General features: G+C 58.7%; 5 protein-coding genes across 5 annotated transcripts; 3 read left to right on the forward strand and 2 right to left on the reverse strand.

Annotated features, from left to right (window-relative positions):
- Positions 1–164: 164 nt before the first annotated feature.
- Positions 165–1,634, forward strand: F5144DRAFT_641710 (uncharacterized protein; the record flags this gene model as incomplete). The annotated part of the gene is made up of 1 exon (XM_066792777.1): positions 165–1,634. The coding sequence occupies exon 1, from the start codon at positions 249–251 to the stop codon at positions 1,632–1,634; it is 1,386 nt and encodes a 461-aa protein (XP_066646599.1). The 5' UTR covers positions 165–248.
- A 673-nt stretch (positions 1,635–2,307) lies between these two features.
- On the forward strand, positions 2,308–11,235 carry F5144DRAFT_618689 (uncharacterized protein). Its single transcript, XM_066791931.1, has 25 exons — positions 2,308–2,911; positions 3,001–3,087; positions 3,169–3,226; positions 3,297–5,790; positions 6,370–6,868; positions 7,037–7,408; positions 7,478–7,516; positions 7,553–7,803; positions 7,834–8,005; positions 8,048–8,095; positions 8,132–8,587; positions 8,624–8,673; positions 8,707–8,886; positions 8,926–9,016; positions 9,047–9,076; positions 9,107–9,136; positions 9,176–9,209; positions 9,249–9,268; positions 9,302–9,432; positions 9,466–9,625; positions 9,659–9,956; positions 9,996–10,009; positions 10,049–10,114; positions 10,145–10,348; positions 10,385–11,235. The coding sequence occupies exons 1-25, from the start codon at positions 2,705–2,707 to the stop codon at positions 10,805–10,807; spliced, it is 6,414 nt and encodes a 2,137-aa protein (XP_066646600.1). The 5' UTR covers positions 2,308–2,704; the 3' UTR covers positions 10,808–11,235.
- Positions 11,236–12,107: 872 nt separating this feature from the next.
- On the forward strand, positions 12,108–12,578 carry F5144DRAFT_599709 (uncharacterized protein; the record flags this gene model as incomplete). The annotated part of the gene is made up of 2 exons (XM_066791027.1): positions 12,108–12,191; positions 12,261–12,578. The coding sequence occupies 2 exons, from the start codon at positions 12,108–12,110 to the stop codon at positions 12,576–12,578; spliced, it is 402 nt and encodes a 133-aa protein (XP_066646601.1).
- A 634-nt stretch (positions 12,579–13,212) lies between these two features.
- Positions 13,213–15,114, reverse strand: F5144DRAFT_485144 (uncharacterized protein; the record flags this gene model as incomplete). The annotated part of the gene is made up of 3 exons (XM_066785486.1): positions 13,213–13,667; positions 13,745–14,713; positions 14,883–15,114. The coding sequence occupies 3 exons, from the start codon at positions 15,112–15,114 to the stop codon at positions 13,213–13,215; spliced, it is 1,656 nt and encodes a 551-aa protein (XP_066646602.1).
- Positions 15,115–16,008: 894 nt separating this feature from the next.
- On the reverse strand, positions 16,009–18,317 carry F5144DRAFT_505989 (uncharacterized protein). The gene is made up of 4 exons (XM_066786460.1): positions 18,143–18,317; positions 17,498–17,951; positions 16,904–17,438; positions 16,009–16,834 (listed from the first exon to the last, which is right to left on the reverse strand). The coding sequence occupies exons 1-4, from the start codon at positions 18,156–18,158 to the stop codon at positions 16,178–16,180; spliced, it is 1,662 nt and encodes a 553-aa protein (XP_066646603.1). The 5' UTR covers positions 18,159–18,317; the 3' UTR covers positions 16,009–16,177.
- Between the last annotated feature and the right edge of the window lie 538 nt (positions 18,318–18,855).

Raw genomic sequence — 18,855 nt, forward strand, 5'->3', positions numbered from 1 at the left:
GGTGCAACAAGGAAACACCCTCCAGGCCGACGACCGACGTGTACTTCGTATTCTAATTGGCGAGGAATGGTCCTGCGGACAAAAGAAAGTCCGCCCCTAGCCAAATGGCTGTGTAAGTCGTCCCAAGTGAGACACTCTAACACACGTTAATAGTGATGGAATCGGTAGAATTTAGATGGGCATTTCACGGCCCAGGGGATTGACAGCTTCCACTGGAATCCTGGAGCCCATTATCACATAGGCACACAATGGGTTCCAAGCAGGACGACCTGACCACATCGCAGCCCGGCGCCACGGGGGGTGGCGAGGGCAGCAACATCAACCTCGATGACCTTCCCGACCTCATGGGCCAGTTTCCCGTTTTAAACGCGTACACTCACATAACATTTGGGTTCGAGCTCCCCCTCGATGTCGACCGCGATACCGTTGTTTCCACCCTCCAGACCGGCCTCGATCGGCTAATAGAGCAGATCCCCTGGCTGGGATGGCAAATGGGTATGGAATCAGGGGTGCTCACGACGATTCCCTGGCCTGAGGACACGCCCAGGGTTCTATTGCGCGTCAAAAACTGTGACGACACTGTTCTCCCTGTGCCGCAGCTTCTTGCAGCGGGCATCCCCATCGGCAAACTAGACGCCAAAGTGCTCGCCCCCTGGCCGTCACTCCCGCAACCCCACGGGCTTACGGGTCCCGTCCCAGTCATCACCTTCCAGGCCAACTTTGTTCGCGGCGGGCTCATTCTCAACTTCAGCTCGCACCATACCGTGATGGATGGCACGGCCAACTTGCAAGTCCCCAAGCTATTCGCCGCCATTCTCAACGGTGATGCCATTCCGGAATTCGACCTCCAACAGGCGAACCGCGACCGACGCGGCCTGATCGAGCTGATCCCGCGCAGCGAGCCCATGAAGGACTACTCCTACATGAGAGGCCCACCTGGATATCGGTTCGCGCTCCCTGCCAGCCCGCCGATATGGTGCAACTTCCACATGCCCATGACCTCCCTCTCCAAGCTCACCAAATCGGCGCGGGACCCATCACGGCCCGTCAACGAAGACGACGTGCTCATCGCCTTCTTCTGGCAGCGCCTCTGCGCGGCCCGCCTAGCGCGCGGCATAGCCCGCGACACCGTCTCCAAGATCTCACGGGCCATCGACGCGCGCATGGCGCTGGGCATCCCCCCCGCCTACCTCGGCGCACAGATCCACATGGCCATCACCCGGCTCCCCATGGGGCAGGTCGCCTCCCTCACACTGCTGCAGGTGGCGCAGGTGCTGCGGCGGGCGCTCGCCGACGCCAACACGCCGTGGGCGATCCGCAGCCTGGCGACCTTCATCGCGCGCGAGCCCGACCGCTCCCGCCTGCTGTACACGGGCCCGCACGACGGCAACACCGACGTCGGCGCCACGTCGAGCCTGAACATGGCCCACGCCCGCCCGCCGCACTGGGGGCCCTTGCTCGGCCCGTGCCGCTTCCTGAGCCGCTCCAATGGGACGCCCATCCCGGGCTCGTTTACCGTCTATTCGCCCGACGGCGGCGGTGTGGTGCGCATGTGTGTCTGCTTGCCGGTGGATGATCTGGAGGCGTTGAAGAAGGATGCGTTGTGGAAGCAGAATACGAGGTGTATTGGGTGAGCCGGGGTCATGGAGCTGGGAAATGGTAAATAGGTGGTAGTAATCATTACTCCTTTTATTATACCACCTTGTTCGTATCCGTATTTTATTTTGTTGACCTCGAATGATGCGTTAAGCGGTTGAACCTCCAGCATGTCTGTCTTATCGAGGACATGACTAGGGACCTAGGTAGGCAAACGGAAACAAGTATCATGAACTTGTCAGAATAATAAATGCGTGTTATCCAGTCTCTGACTCGCCCCGCGGGAGCATGCTACTGACCGCGTTGGCTATGAAATTCTAATAAACACGCGTACTCCCCTACCTTTCGATAGCCGAAGTACTTTTCTTGTGCTTGCATGAAAATCGGCACTTGTCTCTTTTGCTACGAATTCTCGAATACGAAAATGATACATCCAAATGTTGGACCAGCGTGCTATCAGGGACTATAACATTCGTTCGTTCCACATTGAGCATTTACGTTTATGAACTCGTATCACACTCATAGATCAGAGCTAACATCGGTATCGATACCAGTTGCATGCATGGCGCGTGCAAGCCTCGGGCAACGGGAATGAATGTATTGGTTGACATTCTCCCGGAGTAAGACGGACTTTCCCTCCCGCCGGCATGCACAACCATTCACCCCCTTGCGGAGGCGTTGGTGCAACCCTAATGTCTCGCAGAAGCCAGTCCGGGAACTAGTCCTATTGTTGAAAGCAAAATACGGACATCATGTTGGTATATTCTCACCCCCCCTGTTTACGATAATATTCCGTCGCTGTCCGAGCCCGGAGTCTCTGCTGGTATGGTTCTACGAACGGCGATACTATGTACACTGGGTCCAAGACCAACACCCGAAGTGGTTGTTCATCTAGAGGAAACACATGGGGCACCGGGCGGACTCGTTTCACCGTCACGCTACTAGTAGAGAGCACTCACCTGGATATCCGGCAATACGATGATAGCATGCCCACAACCATTGTAAATGCCAACATCCTTCCAGTTAGCGGTCCACGCACGCTCTTAACCCTCAACGCGTTACCTTTCGCGGCCCCAACCACCGAGTTCAACCTGCCACATAAGTCACCATGATCGAGGATGCCAACCAGGAGTGGTCCAAGGACTACGAGCCCATTGCCATCATCGGCTTGAGCTGCAAATTCGCGGGGGATGCTGCCAACCCCGAGAAGCTGTGGAAGATGCTGGCTGAGGGCCGCGATGCCTGGTCCGAGATCCCATCCTCTCGGTTTGATCCGAAAGGGGTCTACCACCCCGACTCCCAAAAACTGTCCACGGTAAGTTTTCCCACAGGGGCGGGAATAAGGGGAGGGAGAAAAGAAAAACAGGGTTAGGCCGCCAAGCTGACAAATGAGGGTTGACGTAGACACATGTCAAAGGCGCGCATTTCATAGAAGAGGACATCGGATTGTTCGACGCCGCTTTCTTCAACTACTCGGCTGAGACTGCGGCGGTAAGAAAACCCGGAGAGTGAACACGGGCAATGTGAGAACAGGCCAGGCTGACCGAGTGATGATGTCTCTGCTCCGTCTAGGCGATGGACCCTCAATATCGGATTCAACTCGAATCTGCTTACGAGGCGCTAGAAAATGGTAGGCGAGCACACTACTACCACCTCCACAACATTTGCGTTATTAATTACTAACCAAACCGCGTTCGCAGCTGGCCTTAGCATGTCGCAGGTTGCGGGGTCCAAGACGTCCGTGTACGCGGGCATTTACTCGCACGATTACCACGACGGGCTGATGCGGGACGAGGATAAACTACCCCGGTTCCTGCTGATCGGCACCATGGCGGCCATGGCGTCGAACCGCATCTCCCACTTCTTCGACCTCCGAGGGCCCAGCATGACCGTCGACACGGGCTGTTCCACGGCTCTCGTGGCGCTGCACCAGGCCGTGTTGGGGCTGCGGACGCGCGAGGCGGACATGTCCATCGTGGGCGGGTGCAACCTGATGCTGGCGGCCGACATGTTCAAGATGTTCTCGTCTCTAGGCCTGGTGGGCCCGGACGGCCGATCCTACTCGTTCGACTCGCGCGCCAACGGCTACGGCCGGGGCGAAGGGGTGGGCACCGTCGTCCTCAAGCGGCTCAGCGACGCCCTGGCCGCGGGGGACCCCATCCGCGCCGTCATCCGCGACACCTACCTGAACCAGGACGGTAAGACCGAGACCATCACCTCGCCCTCGCAGACCGCCCAGGAGGCCCTCATCCGCGAGTGCTACCGCCGCGCGGGGCTCAGCCCCCAGGGCACGCAGTACTTCGAGGCCCACGGCACGGGCACCCCCACCGGTGACCCAATCGAGGCGCGAGCCATTGCAGCTGTGCTGGGCGTGGGCCGCACCGAGAAGCTCCGCATCGGGTCAGTGAAAACGAACATTGGGCATACTGAAGCGGCCTCGGGGCTGGCGGGGCTTATCAAGGTGGTCTTAGCCCTGGAGAAGGGTCAGATACCACCCAGCGTCAACTTCAAAGAGCCCAACCCGCAGTTGAAGCTGGACGAATGGGGTCTCAAGGTGGCGACCGAGCTGGAACCGTGGCCCGAGACGGGCGGCGAGCCGCGGCGCGCTTCCGTGAACAACTTCGGCTACGGTGGCACGAACAGCCACGTAATCTTGGAAGACTCTAGGAGATGGACGACGCAGTCTCCGATCAAGGCGGGGCCCAGCACCCCGACCGAGGGCCAAAGCGATGTGCTCGTCTTCTACGGCCGCGACGAACAGGCCTGCCAGCGCATCGTAGGAAACACGCAAGAGTACCTGCGTAATCGCAAGCTCGAAGACCCAAACATGAGTGCCGGAGAGATTCTCTCGCTCATGAAGAGCCTGTCCTGGACACTCAACACGCGGCGCAGCCGCTTCTCCTGGGTGTCCGCGCACATAGCAAAATACTCGGACGACCTCGAGCAAGTCATCCGCAGCCTGGACGCGCCGCAGTTCAAGCCGGTGCGCATCCCCTCACGGGCACCTCGCATCGGCATGGTGTTCACGGGCCAGGGCGCACAGTGGCACGCCATGGGCCGGGGGCTGATCCATGTGTTCCCCATCTTCCGGTCGACGCTCTACGCGGCCGAGCACTTCCTGCGCGGGTTCGGCGCCGACTGGTCGCTCATCGAGGAGCTGGGCCGCGACGCCGAGACCACGCGCGTCAACACCACGGCGCTCAGCATCCCCGTGTGCGTCGCCGTGCAGATCGCCCTCGTGCGCCTGCTTCGCTTCCTGGGCATCTCGCCGTCGGCCGTCACCAGCCACTCCTCGGGCGAGATCGCCGCGGCCTACGCCGTGGGCGCCCTGACCCTGCGCCAGGCGATGGCGGCTGCGTACTACCGCTCTGCCATGGCGGCGGACAAGACGCTGATGAACGCTTCCAGGGGCGGGCCGAAGGGAGCCATGGTCGCGGTCGGGGTGGGGTCCGAGGCGGCGCAGGGCTTCTTGGACCGGGTCGCGAGCACCAACGGGAAGGCGGTGGTGGCTTGCATCAACAGCCCCAGCAGCATCACCATCGCCGGCGACGAGGCGGCCGTGCAGCAAGTCGAAGACCTGGCCAAGGAAGACGGCGTGTTCGCCCGTCGCCTGAGGGTCGACACGGGGTACCACTCCCACCACATGCTGCCCATCGCCGAGCCCTACCGCCAAGCTCTCCGCGAAGCCCTGTCCAACAACAACCAACACAACCAAGACGAGACGGACCCAGCCATCGCAGGGATCCCCGAGGGCGCCCCCTGGGCGGAGCCATACCGCGCGGCGCTCCGCGCAGCCCTCGAGGCCGAAGCACAAACCCTCCGCACAGCAGGCCCCATCGCCTTCTCCTCCCCCGTCACCGGCGGGCGCATCACCGAACTCTCCCAGCTCGCCGACCCCGAGCACTGGGTCGGCAGCCTGCTGCAACCCGTCCAGTTCGTCGACGCCTTCACCGACATGGTGCTCGGTGACATGGACGAGTCCGGCACGAGCGTGGACACGATCCTCGAAGTCGGCCCGCACACGGCGCTCGGCGGGCCCATCAAAGAGATCCTGGCCGAGGCCGAGTTCGAGGGCCTCGACATCAGCTACGCGGGCTGCCTGGTGCGCCACGAGGACTCGCACGACAACCTGCGGGCGGCGGCGCTGGGCCTGCTGCGGCGCGGCGCGGCGGCCGTCCGCCAGGCGCATCTGGCGTTTCCCTGGGCCGGGTGGCCGCACGAGCCGCGCGTGCTGACCGACCTGCCGCCGTACCCCTGGAACCACAGCACCAGGCACTGGGCCGAGGCCCGCCAGAGCAAGGCCGCCCGCGAGCGCGGCCAGGAGCCGCATGAGCTGTTGGGGGCGATGGAGCCCGGCGCGAACCCCGACGCGGCTTGTTGGCGCCAGGTGGTGCGCGTGGCGGAGATTCCGTGGCTGAGGGATCATGTTTTTCAGGGGAAGATCCTGTACCCTGGCGCGGGGTTTGTGTGCCTCGCTATTGAGGGGATGAAGCAGTTGGTGGAGATGGGGTGGATTGACGGCAGCGGCGGGAATGTGTCGGGCTACAGGCTCCGAGATGTGGATCTGCTCCGGGCGTTGGTGGTGCCCGAGAATGCCGAAGGGGTCGAGATCCAGACGGTGATCCGGCCTGTGGAGGACAAGGCGATCGGAGCTCGCGGCTGGAGGCAGTTTGAGGTCTTGTCCGTGACGGCCGACAGCCAGTGGACGCAGCATGCCAAGGGGCTGATCACGGTCGAGTTTGATGTCCCCCCTTCTGCGCCGAGGACGAAGAGCTTCCTGGGGGAGCTGGGCTACACGCGGCGGGTGCATCCGGATGACCTGTTCGCTGAGCTGCACATGAAGGGCATACAGCACGGGCCCATGTTCCAGAACACAACCAACATCGTGCAGGACGGCCGCTCCACGGAACCGCGCTGCGTGACGACCATCGAGGTGGCCGACTTCGGCAGCCAACACGTCGTGCACCCGACGACGCTGGACTCGGTCATCATCTCGTCGTACGCGGCGCTGTCCGGCTCGGGCGCGGGCAACGACAGCGCCATGCTGCCGCGGCTGATCCAGAAGCTCTGGGTCTCGAGCCACATGGCCACGACGGCCGGCCACACCTTCATGTGCAACACCAGGGCGCCGCGCCAGGACGCGCAGGGTTCCGAGGCCCACATGTCGGTCGTCGACGGCGCCGAGGCCGTTATCGAGGTGCAGGGCTTCGTATGCCAGTCGTTGGGGCAGAGCGTGGCCGTGGAGAAGCAGCCCTGGACCAAAGAACTCTGCGTTAAGGTCGATTGGGCGCCCGACGTGGCCCTCTCCCTGGGTCTACCGGGCGCGACGCCCGCCGTGAAGAAGAAGTTCAGCGTATCGAAGGATTTGGATCCCGCCGATTGGGACGTGCTGATGGCGCTGCGGCGGGTGTGCGTGTATTTCTGCCACGACGCACTGCAGACTCTCACCGAGCAGGACGTGGCTAACCTTGCGCCGCATCATGTCAAGTTCCATACGTGGATGCGGGATACGCTGGAGGCCGCCGCCTCTCGCCGCCTGGGCGCGGATAGTCACACTTGGGTAAGTGACGATGCGCAGAAACGTCAACGATACAAGACGCTGGCAGCCACCAAGAGTGTCGATGGCGAGCTGATGTGCCGGCTCGGCCCCCACTTCGTGTCCGTCATGCGAGGCGAAAAGGCGCCGCTCGAGATTATGATGGAGGACCAACTGTTGTACAAGTATTATGCCAACGCCTTGCGATTCCGGCCGGGCTTCGTACAGTTTGCGGCATTGCTACGGGCCGTCGCCCATAAGAACCCCCGTGCGCGAGTTTTGGAGATCGGAGCCGGCACGGGCGGCGCTACCCGTTACGCCCTCTCGACGTCGGATCCGGACAAGGAGGCCGGGCCGCTGTACGACACTTGGCACTTCACTGATGTCTCTTCGGCTTTCTTCGAGGCAGCCCGGAACGAGTTTGGCGCCTGGAGCAACTTTATGGAGTTCGACCAACTCGATATCGAGCGGAGCCCCGAGTCGCAGGGGTTCGATCTCGCGAGCTACGACATTGTCGTCGCCTGCCAGGTGCTGCACGCAACCAAGAGCATGGCTCGCACCATGGACCATGTGCATAGGTTGATGAAGCCGGGCGCCACACTTGTGCTTATGGAGACGACGCATGACCAACTCGATCTGGGCTTCATTTTCGGTTTGCTGCCAGGCTGGTGGTTGAGCGAGGAGCCCGAGCGCCATTCCAGCCCTTCGCTATCAATTCCGATGTGGGACAGGGTCCTCAAGGGTGCCGGCTTCGGCGGCATCGATGTCGAGATCCATGACTACGAAAACGATGCCGATATGTACGCCATCAGCAGTATGTTAGCGACTGCTTCTCCGCGTCAATTCACGCTGGCCTCGGATAGTGTAATCGTTGTCACCAGTGACAAGACCCCTCCCCCTTCCAACTGGCTTCAGTCTCTCCGGCAGTCCATCGCCAAGATTACCGGCGGCACTCTTCCCGCCGTCCAACCCCTAGAGGCGCCTTCCGCCACGGCAGAGACATACGACACCAAGATATGCGTGTTTGTGGGCGAGATGGAGCAATCCATGCTCCACACGCTCGATGCCGCCAGCCTGCGGAGCATCAAAACCATGGCAACGGCCTGCAAGGGTCTTCTCTGGGTGACGCGCGGCGCCGCGGTCGAGTGTGTGGATCCGAACAAGGCACTAGTTACCGGATTTCTGCGCAGCTTGCGGAGCGAATACGTGGGCCGCCACTTCCGGACGCTAGACTTGGATCCGCACACGCCAGTATGGTCCGAGTCGGGCATCACAGCCGTCGCCCACGTGCTGCAGGCCAGCCTGGGCACCGCCGACGACGTCTACTCCATCATGGCCGAGCCGGCGCCGGTAGACAACGAGTTCGCGGTCCGCGACGGGCTCATACTGGTCCCGCGCTTACGCAAGGACCTAGTGCGTAATAAGATGCTGACGCCCGAGGCTCCCGACTGGACCGTACCGGAATCCATCCCGGAGGCGCCGCTTTTCCAGGAACAGCGCCCGCTGCGGTTGAAGGCTGGCGTCCCGGGTCTGTTGGACACGTTGGCATTTGTTGATGACGACGAAGACATTAGCGGGGACGCGGACACGGTGGAGATCGAGCCGCGGGCGTACGGCCTCAACTTCCGCGATGTAATGGTGGCCATGGGCCAGCTCCGCGAGCGCGTCATGGGCCTCGAATGCGCCGGCATCATCACCCGCGTGGGTAGCGAGGCCGCGGCGCAGGGCTTTGCGGTCGGCGACCGCGTGATGGCGTTGCTCCTCGGTCCATTTGCAAGCCGCGCCCGCGTCAGCTGGCACGGCGTCGCACACATGCCCGAGGGTATGAGCTTCGACGACGCCGCGTCCTTGCCCATGATCTTCAGCACCGCCTATGTTGGTCTTGTTGATATTGCGAACCTCCGACCCGGCCAGTCGGTCCTGATCCACGCCGCCGCGGGAGGCGTCGGGCAAGCAGCGATTATGCTAGCCAAGAACTACCTCGGCGCCGAGGTATATGCTACCGTAGGGTCACAGGAGAAGCGCGACCTCCTTACCCGCGAGTACGGGATCCCATCCGAACGCATCTTCAACAGCCGTGACGCGTCCTTCGCACCGGCTGTCCTGGCGGCTACAGGGGGGCGCGGTGTGGATGTGGTCCTCAACTCGTTGGCTGGCCCGCTGTTGCAGGCCGGCTTCGACGTGCTCGCGCCCTTTGGCCACTTTGTGGAGATTGGCAAGCGGGATTTGGAAGGAAACAGCCTGCTCGAGATGGCCACCTTCTCGCAGGTGGCGTCCTTCACATCCCTAGACATGATGTCGTTGCTGCGCGAGCGCGGAACCCATGCGCACAGGGTTCTCAGCGAGGTAGCACGTCTCGCTGGGCGAAAGGTGATCGAGCCGATCTATCCGGTCACCGTGTTCCCCATGCAGCAGGTATCGCGGGCTTTCCGGCTGTTACAGACCGGTAAACACACGGGCAAAGTTGTGCTATCGATCGTGCCGGATGAGCAGGTCAGATTGCTCCCACGAGCGCCAGCACCAAAGCTACGGCCCGATGCGTCTTACTTGCTCGTGGGTGGCGTGGGAGGCCTTGGGCGATCCATCGCGCACTGGATGATGGACCACGGCGCCCGCAACCTCATTCTACTCTCGCGCAATGCCAGCAAGCAGAATTCAGGGATCTTCATCTCGCAGCTACGCGAGGCGGGCTGCCGCGTCGTGGCCATCAGCTGCGACGTGGCCAACGAGCAGTCTCTGACGAGAGCCCTTGATAGATGCAAGAACGAGGAGGGGCTTCCGCCGATACGGGGCGTCATCCAAGGCGCCATGGTCCTCAAAGACAGTATCCTCGAGCAGATGACGCTCGACGACTGGCAAACAGCGATCCGGCCCAAGGTCGCAGGCAGCTGGAACCTGCACTCCAACTTCTCGCAGCGTGGCTCGCTCGACTTCTTCGTGATGCTCTCGTCGCTGTCGTGTATCCTCGGGTTGGCCAGCCAGGTCAACTACGCAGCCGGTGGATCCTACCAGGACGCGCTGGCACACTGGCGGCAGGGCTCGGGGCTGCCGGCCGTGTCGATCGACATTGGCATCGTGAGGGGCGTCGGTTACGTCGCTGAATCTCGCACCGTGTCGGACCGCGTTCGCAAGCCCGGCCAGATGCTTCTCCTGCCCGAAGATTCGGTACTGCGGGCCATTGGCGCGGCCGTCCTGCACCCCCTCGAGCAGCCCCAGGTCCTTCTGGGCCTCAACTCGGGACCCGGGCCGCAGTGGGATCCGACGAGCGAGTCTCAGATGGGGCGTGATGCCCGCTTCGTACCCCTTAAATACCGCAGGCCCACGGGTGCCCTGGCGGCGGCGGGCCAGCAGCTTGGTGACGCCGATGTCAAGCCGTTGTCGGCGCAGCTCCAGGAGGCCGGTTCCCTTGACGAAGCGACACGACTGGTTGGTGACGCCATCGCCACCAAGCTAGGGGACATTTTTATGATCCCCATCGATGATATCGACCTGGCCAAATCGCCGGCGTTGCACGGTGTTGACTCGCTTGTGGCGGTGGAACTGCGTAACATGTTGATGTTGCAGGCCGCGGCGGATATTTCCATTTTCAGTATTATGCAGAGCGCGTCTTTGGGAGCTCTGGCAAGCGACGTGGTGGCGAAAAGTAGCCATGTTGAGATAGCGGCAGGGGCGTGATTCTAGTTGACATGACGGCAATTAATGTACTTGATAGATTGATGCGAGAAATTATGGATGATGATGGAACTCAGATCGAGTACGATTCTGGGGGGATTCGGGCTGGAGTAGATCGACGCCCTGATGGGACGAGTGGGGTTGCGCTGCGAGACAATCGATTGATGAGGCCCCTAGACATGACCGTCGCTTTCTCTCGGTGGGCACAAACTGTCAGGAGCATAGCATGGGGCTGGTAAAAAAAATTGTTGATTTGGAAAGCATAAAAGTTGTTGAAACTCGAAGATTGTTGTCTTGGCACACCGTTTCGCTTGTTTCGGCTGAAAACTATGTAAATTACGCTGTGCCTACCCAAGGAGCCAAGTACTTAGGTTACCGATAACTCGAAATCATCATCCAGATAATAGATGTCTAATGAGACCATACAAGTTTGGGTTATCTATATCTCAGTACCTGGACGTTGTGCTTTTCGCAGACATTGTTAGTTGTATTATCAATTCTCAACCCATTTTCCGCATTTCCAGGGTGTGTGTATGTACGTATGTATTCTATGTACATACATACGGCTCCGAGTGCCAAGACTCAGGTTAACAGGCCCGGAACTGATTTATGGTGCGCAAGGCTCTCAGATCGCTTGAATTCTTGATTTATTATCAGCTGAGGATACACGTGCATGAAGCAGGGCGTTTTTGGCCAGTCGGTGCTGCCTGACCAGAGCCTCGCGCAGGCAGCCAGGCACATGGCTAATTTTTACTTTGACCTTTTCATTTCCTTGGCTTATTTGCGACTTGCGAGTCCTTCTCCCATCCTCCCAGAGTCCCAGGCCACCACCACCAATTGTTTCTTTACTCTCATATTCGCTGGGCTGTTCCTTACCAATATCATGGCGATTCCCGAGGCCCGATACCCAGTTGATCTCGAACGATCAAAGGTCTTACCCAGGCAAATAGTATTGTCACTCCCTGTCGCACTTCCCTCCCATATCAAAAACCCCCTTGACAAGCCAGGCACCGTCTGTTTCGTCTGCCTGGATAATCCTCGAGAGGGACAATATGCCGTTCAAGTGCAATGTCTGAAATCGAAACGCTTGAGGAAAATGATCGGAGTGAGGTGGGTCGAGAGTGACGAGTCTGATCGTCCTGACGACAAGCCCCGTTCCGACACCCCTTCCAACACTCCATCTGACACACCTTCCAACTTTACGGAGAGCCCCAAAACTAAGAGGAAACTGGGTATACCAGTTTATACGCGACTTCAACCTTGGGATGCCGTCCTCGAGGACGATAGAGCCGTATACATTAGAATGGTTGAAGTATGCTTCCAGCATCTTGGGAGGTGGAGAAAGTGGCTTCCTTTTTACGGTGTGGTGAGCGTCACCGAGGTCCTTGTGAGTTCAAAAATGAATCTTATGTTTGATGATATTCTAGAAACTAACTAAGAAACTCTGCAATGATAGTTCCAGTTCGATGGCAGGATCGGTCACGATGGTCGTTACTTTGGTCTGATGACATCGGTAGATATCGAGAAGACCAAAGAGGACTGCCAACAGGCCACCGAGATGGACCCAATCTACGACAGTGACAGTTACACCTCCCGATGGTCGGACGAGGAGGCTATTTCGGCGTCCATGTTGGCACAGGAGCCCAATGAACGTCTGCGGCGGATACCATTGCACTACTTATTCACCACTTGCGCCCGAGACCCCGCAAGTGCAAACGGTTTGGATACCTTGTCTGGCATGACGCACGGCAGCTGCATCTACCCAAAGTCGTAAGGCCTTTTGACACGCTACTATGTCCTTCATGCTATGTCACTAAAGTCACTAACATCGTAACGACAGCGGACGCGATGCAGTGGAAATACCATCAATGAACAAGCCTTGGAAGGCGACAACCCCAATCAGGGCCCTTCATTATGTGTTCGGTTGGCAAATGGATCGGATCAAGCTGGAACTGCCGTATTTGGCTTCGGTCGGGGTTTTTGGTATTGGCCTAGTCTGGCTCGTCGTTTTGCTTTCTCGGGGCGCTGGGTTTGACTGGAACGGTGCCCTGGCCCTCGGACAAGTGGTTGCGGCATCTGTTGCCATTCTGATAACTTCTTTGTGGTATTAGGCATTGGGCCTAAGGCTGTCTCTCCCGTGGCTTTGGGGGAGCTATACCCAAATGCAGGGCCGTGACAGGTCCGAAACGACATCAACCGTGGGCTCTTCAACCTCCACATCATCCAGCGGCAGCAGTGCTGTGTGGACACAATCACGGTCTTGGTGGTGTTGAGATTTCTCTACGGATCGTGCTTTTTGCTATCTAATCAACCGAGATGTAATCCACAGACTAAGAGACATCGCGGGAGACATGGAGTCACTGATCCGCCTTCCTCCCCGAATTCCAGCAACAACAATGCCCCCCCCTTCACACTTGAACAACCCCCTCAGGCCTCTGCTCCAGCCCATTAGCAGGCTTCTCATCCGCCAAGCCCACGTCAAACACACTGTCCTCATACTTGGGCGCAGCGACCTGGCCCCGCACGCGGTCCATGCCCAGGCGGCCACGCACCAAGCGCGGCACCCAGCCGTCGATGACGTCCTGCGCGAAGCTCTTGACGCCGTCCAGGGCCTCCTCGCCGCGCAGCATCTGGCGGGCGCGGATGGTGCGCAGGATGGCCAGCTCGTCCTCGGTCAGCTTCTCCAGGTCCGCCTTGGTCTCCAAGTTGGGGTCCGCCTTGACCCGCTCCAGCTTGTCCAGTACCCCCTGCCGCGCCTCCGACGAGATGTTCTCGAACGCGTGCAGGCAGAACTCGACGGATTGCGAGATTACGCCTTGCGTCAGCTTGCCGCTGTCGTCGGCGTCCGCGAGGCCTTGGATGACTGTTGTTGTGGGGGGTTAGTGGAGGTTTCTTTTTGTTTTTATGTTTGGGGGATGGATGATGGATGGGCAAACATACTCGGCCGGAAGAAGGAAAACGCCCTATCAAAACCGTCCTCGTCAAAATCGCTCAGCACCGGCTCGTTACCGCTGCGGATCTGCTTCAGGGCCGTCATAACGACCAGGAGGAACCGCGAGTAGCTCTCGCCGACCCTGGCCGAGTGGCATTTGGCCGCCTGGAACTCGCTGCAATCGCCTCGGATGGACGCCTGGATGGTCATGGCGGCTGAAAGGCCACCGGCCAGCGCAAGATGTACCCCTGAGCTGAAATAGGGGTCGATGAAGCATCCCGCGTCGCCGACTAGCCGGAAGTTGGGGCCCGCGTACCCCGAGGCGCTATACGACCAGTCCGAGGCGGCCTTGATGGTAGGGGAAACGAGCTCGGCTTCGGCCAGTCTAGCATGGATCTCCGGGGACAGAGTCAAACAGTCCTTATAGAACTCGATCATGGACGGCGAGCCCACCCCTCTCTTACGCGCGAGCAATAAGTCCTGTCGCATAACAATGCCGACCGAGAGGGTATTGTCATGGAGTGGGATTGCCCAGCACCAGCCGCTCTGGTCCGTCAAAGCCTCGAAGAGAGGCGCGCCCTCCATGTGCGTTCCGGGGGCATACGTCTTAGCGCCTTTCCAATAGCCCCAGTTGGCTTGGTTCTTGAGAGCCTGGTTGAACTTGCGGTTCTTGAGATACTGGGTGGAGATGATGCCGTTACGCCCGCTGGCGTCGACGATGTAGTCGAACTTGATCGATCCGGTGGCGCCATCCGCCTTGCGCGACCAGGTCGCCGAGACCGCCCGCCCTGGGTTGCAGATTCTCTCATCCACGGGGAAGTCCGGGGCCGGGACGAACTGGACCGAATCGACCTTGACACCCTGAAAGGTATGGGCGCCGCTCTTTTCGGCGTGGTCGAACATTAACTTGTCCGATTCGGAGCGGATCACATTCCAGGAATAGCCATTGGGGCCGTTGACGGCAAGGAAGTCGGTGTCTGTGGGAGATAGTTAGCGGGCAGCCCAAAGTGAGTAGGTTTCGGTATGCATTTTACACCCTGCTCGCTTATCGTTCAGCTTGAACGCCGCGCCGTTCTACAATGATAGCGTAGTGTTAGAGTCTAGACGTGACAGTACATAATTCTCACAGCTGACGTTTTTAGTGACTAGAACATGCCTTTCTACGGAAGCCGTGGTTGTCAAAAGTCTTCTCGAGGTCGATAAAGCGGATGAAATGACGCATCGAGGCAAGCATTGACTCGCCAATGTGGTACCTAGGAAAGGTGTCGGCCTCGAGCAGGACAACATCGGTTCCTTCGCGGGCAAGGGCTGCCGCCGTGTACGAGCCAGATGGGCCACCTCCAACCACAAGCACTGTGCAGGACTCAGGAATAGACATGATGCTGATTGTCGTAGATGGCTTCCAGTTTGCAAGCAGGGGTAGATTGGGCTTGTCGGGTGTTGTAGGTTACTGTATGTGGTAACAGTTATTTGGCATTAAGCTACAAATATGTCCAGCAACCCTTTCATGCACAGCACAGCTTCACCGATAGCGGCTGAAAGATACATCTAGCAGCCCTTGTAACTATCAAACTTTTCCTTCTTACCGAAGCAGTTGCCCAACAGGGGAATCATATCTGCGATGAAAGCCGAGGCGAGATAATTCCGGTGGAGGTTTGTTGGAATATTTTCTCCGGTTTTCTGGGCTTGATCCGAAAGTCCGGACGCCAGTAGGAGAAAAAGAAAAAGGAAGGTGGCGGTTTGTCCGGGGAACAAGTCCGTAAGTAAGCCCGTTATTATCAGAAGCCCGAGGGGTAAATCCTGGTCGCCGAGACCATTCCCGCAAAGGGGGCTCGGACTCCGGCCCCATGGAAAGCTACCTAGGTACTCTCGGGGGAGGCGTAGAGAGACATTCCGCGGCATGCTGTGGAGTCCGTTTCTTCCGTCGGATTCCGGCTAGCTGCGCCCATCTCCTCCTCCTAGCGCCCGTTTACGCTGGTGGCACTCTGACGTCTAGATGGGAACATAGGCTGGTATCCATGGGGGGTAACAAACTGTGGATGTGATGGGCTGGGTTAGAGGGACATTTTCGAGGAAGTACAAACGTCGAATATGTGATACCACCAGGTACGGTACCTACTGAGCTACTAGTTGTGTTTGATCACAAGTTACACACCTCGGCCCGCTCTGCTGCTGTATGGGAGGACAAGGTAAGGGGTTCGGGATAAAACAGCTGAACTAAGAGAACTTTTTACAGCGGTAAGCTCATTCTAGATGTATTTTATTTACCGTTGTTCAAAATCACTTCCTGACCCTGACTATCAGTTCGTACAACTCCAGTCCTGAACGTGAAAGAGCTCATAAACCCTATCCTAACACATACAGCGAGGCTATTACAGATACATTTGAAGCCTTCCCCATCCATAAACCCCATCCAGTAGTCCCTTTGAATCTATCCTTGTCTATGCAGCCAACTTTAACGATTCATAATGTTCTCGTGCCAAACTGTTGATCACCTGCACATCTCTCAGCGCACGGCGAATCTGCTCCACGCCACTGCTGCCACCAACCACCGTGTTGCAGCGCGCCGACAAAAACGTGGCCGCGCAGGTAAGCGCGTCGGGCAAGAAGGGGTGGACCCTGAAGCAGCTGAGCGGCGGCACAGCCCTGGCCAGACGCACAATCTCCAAGGCGGCCACGGCGGCTCGGCGCTCGTAGGCGGCCATCACAAGGCGCGGCTCGGGGGTATGCCAGGAGGCCCGCTGCACCGTGTTGCTGAGGAAGACGACGGCGCTCTGTGCCAGGAGGTGCGTGAATAGCACCATGGGCTCGTTGTCGACGGCCGCGCACGGCGCGAGCATCTGGATGCGTTTCTCGACGGCCGCCGCGAGCCACTCCTGATGGGTCCAGAAGTCGTATCGAGGTTTGGTCCCGGCGTCGTTCAGTGATGCTCGACGGTGGGCTAGGCACCGTCCGTATAGCGCCGCCAGCACGGTGCATTCGGCGAAGGGTGATAAAGTGCTCGGTTCGTTCTGTGCTGTAGCTGCCGGTAGGAAATTGACGTGGATTGGTTGGCCGTTTTGGAAGTTTGCCTCTGGCGCTGGCAGCCGCGTGCGTATCTTGACGTGGTAAGCAATAACAGAACAAGGAATATCCGTGATACAAAGGATGGGATGTGATGTGCTTACCATCTCCTCCTGCAACGTTAACGGCCACTCGCTCCGTAGGCAGAGGAAGCGGTCGAAAGTGAAAGCTAGCCAAAAGGTGCGTCTTCGCTCCTCGGTGCTTATAAAGGCCGCGTCTGGCTCATGATTAGTAGCCACAGGAGAAGCCTGCCCATCGTCGAGGGCATCGACATCGTATAAACGGGCCATTTGTACGAGCCGGAATGCACGGCCAGCTGTGAGCATGGCCTGGTGTTCACCAATTCGTAAGAGCTCGGCGTAGGCTAGGAGAAGCCACGCCTGCATGTGTTCGAGGGGGATTTCATCCTTGGATGTGACTCGCGGCTGGCTGTGACTCTCGAGCAGATGGCGCGTCTCGGCACAGAGGCGGTCGGCGAGATCACCCCAGTGAGCCGACATGGCCGCCGCCATGGTACGCATCGCAGATTGTAAGCAGGCCCGGGCTGGTCCGGGACTTTCCTCGGCCGCCCATGCAAAATAGCGACTTCGGTGAATAATGGGGCAGATGGGATGCACCCGGTCAAAATAGAGCTGATCCCTGAATGAAAGCTGTTAGCATAGATTGCCCCCTGTGATTGAAAGCGTTGGCTACCGCACAGGTCGACTCGCATGAGGTCCGTCAGCTCGGACGGCGTAGTGATTGAACCGGGACCTGCATCGATGCGATCCGGGTGGTCCATGAGGATTGTTTCCGGTGCGTCTGGCGGCAAAAGGATACAGTCCAGGTCCTGCCAATCCATGCAATGTGCCCACGCAGCGATATCAGCGGTGTTGTTAGTAGACTCGGAGCTGGCGCATGTTGATGTTATTGATGATGATGATAATGTCGTTGCTGTAGTTGCACCCGGAGCCGTTGACGACGTTACACTACTAAGAATAAGGTTTGGCTCTCTATCCAACGCGGTCTTGTGGGTAACCTCATCCACGAACATGGCATGGTTGTCGGCTCGTGGGGGGTTTATTTCCTCCTCAGGAGTTGTTTGCTTCAGTATTATCGGCCCACCGCCGGGGTCGGGTCCAAATTGCTGTTCTAGTTGCCATTGAAGGGCCGCTGCAGAGATGAAAAGGTTGGCATCGTGAAACGGCTTCTTGCATGCGGTAGGGTAGACACGAGGTACGCTTGGCGATCGAGCGCAAAAGGCCGGCGAGAGAGCCAGTCAAGCGAACGTATGATAGAAAGGGGTGGGGGACTGGGGGTACACAAACGCCACTATTCGCATGACAAGAACGGAATGAACGAACCGATTTGCGATCGCATCGCATTCAGTTGCCCCTTTTTAGGACCCCTCTGTTGCCTCTTGTTAACAATCACGCACGTTGTCCCAGTCTCGGTGCAGAAGCCGCACTTGGGACGCCCCCGGTCGCACCGGGCCTTTCGTCGCCGGCATTCTTCGCACGCAAAACCAGGCTGCTGCCGGAGTCCTCTCCCTTCCATGTTAGCGGCGATGGCAAGATGGACTCAAAACTTTACGAAGCCCGAGATGAGACGGCCTAGGACGGCGTATCCTAGGCAAGGGGCAGGGGCGGCCATTATAAGACCAGTTTTTGATGCCAGAGCATGTTAGACCCATATCGTTGCCTGGTCTTCCCCGGAGACACACCGATAGACTAGTAGCACAGTGCATATCCTGGTAGAGATCACACCACATCATTGAAACAAATACCAGCTCTACATTGACGGTTGTATACGTACCTGCCTTGGTCAGCGTGGGTGCGGTTAAAGCCGGGGGTTGGGGGCAGGCCTGCAGCTTTGATTACAACGTTCTCCCCCCAACCCCTGTTGGTAGGCGTTCTGAAAAGATGATGCTCCAGTAGAATTCAAGACATTCAGTCCAGTTTGCTTCTCCAACGGAAACCTCTCTGTCCGTCGGGAGTGACGGCAAAAACGGACGGCCAACCAGAATCTGTTTAACATCCATCGACGTACGCAAAGCGGTTTCGGTTGTTAGCCAGGC

Source organism: Chaetomium tenue, assembly GCF_020726465.1.
Source record: "Chaetomium tenue strain MPI-SDFR-AT-0079 chromosome Unknown F5144scaffold_2, whole genome shotgun sequence".
Lineage (NCBI taxonomy): Eukaryota > Fungi > Ascomycota > Sordariomycetes > Sordariales > Chaetomiaceae > Chaetomium > Chaetomium tenue.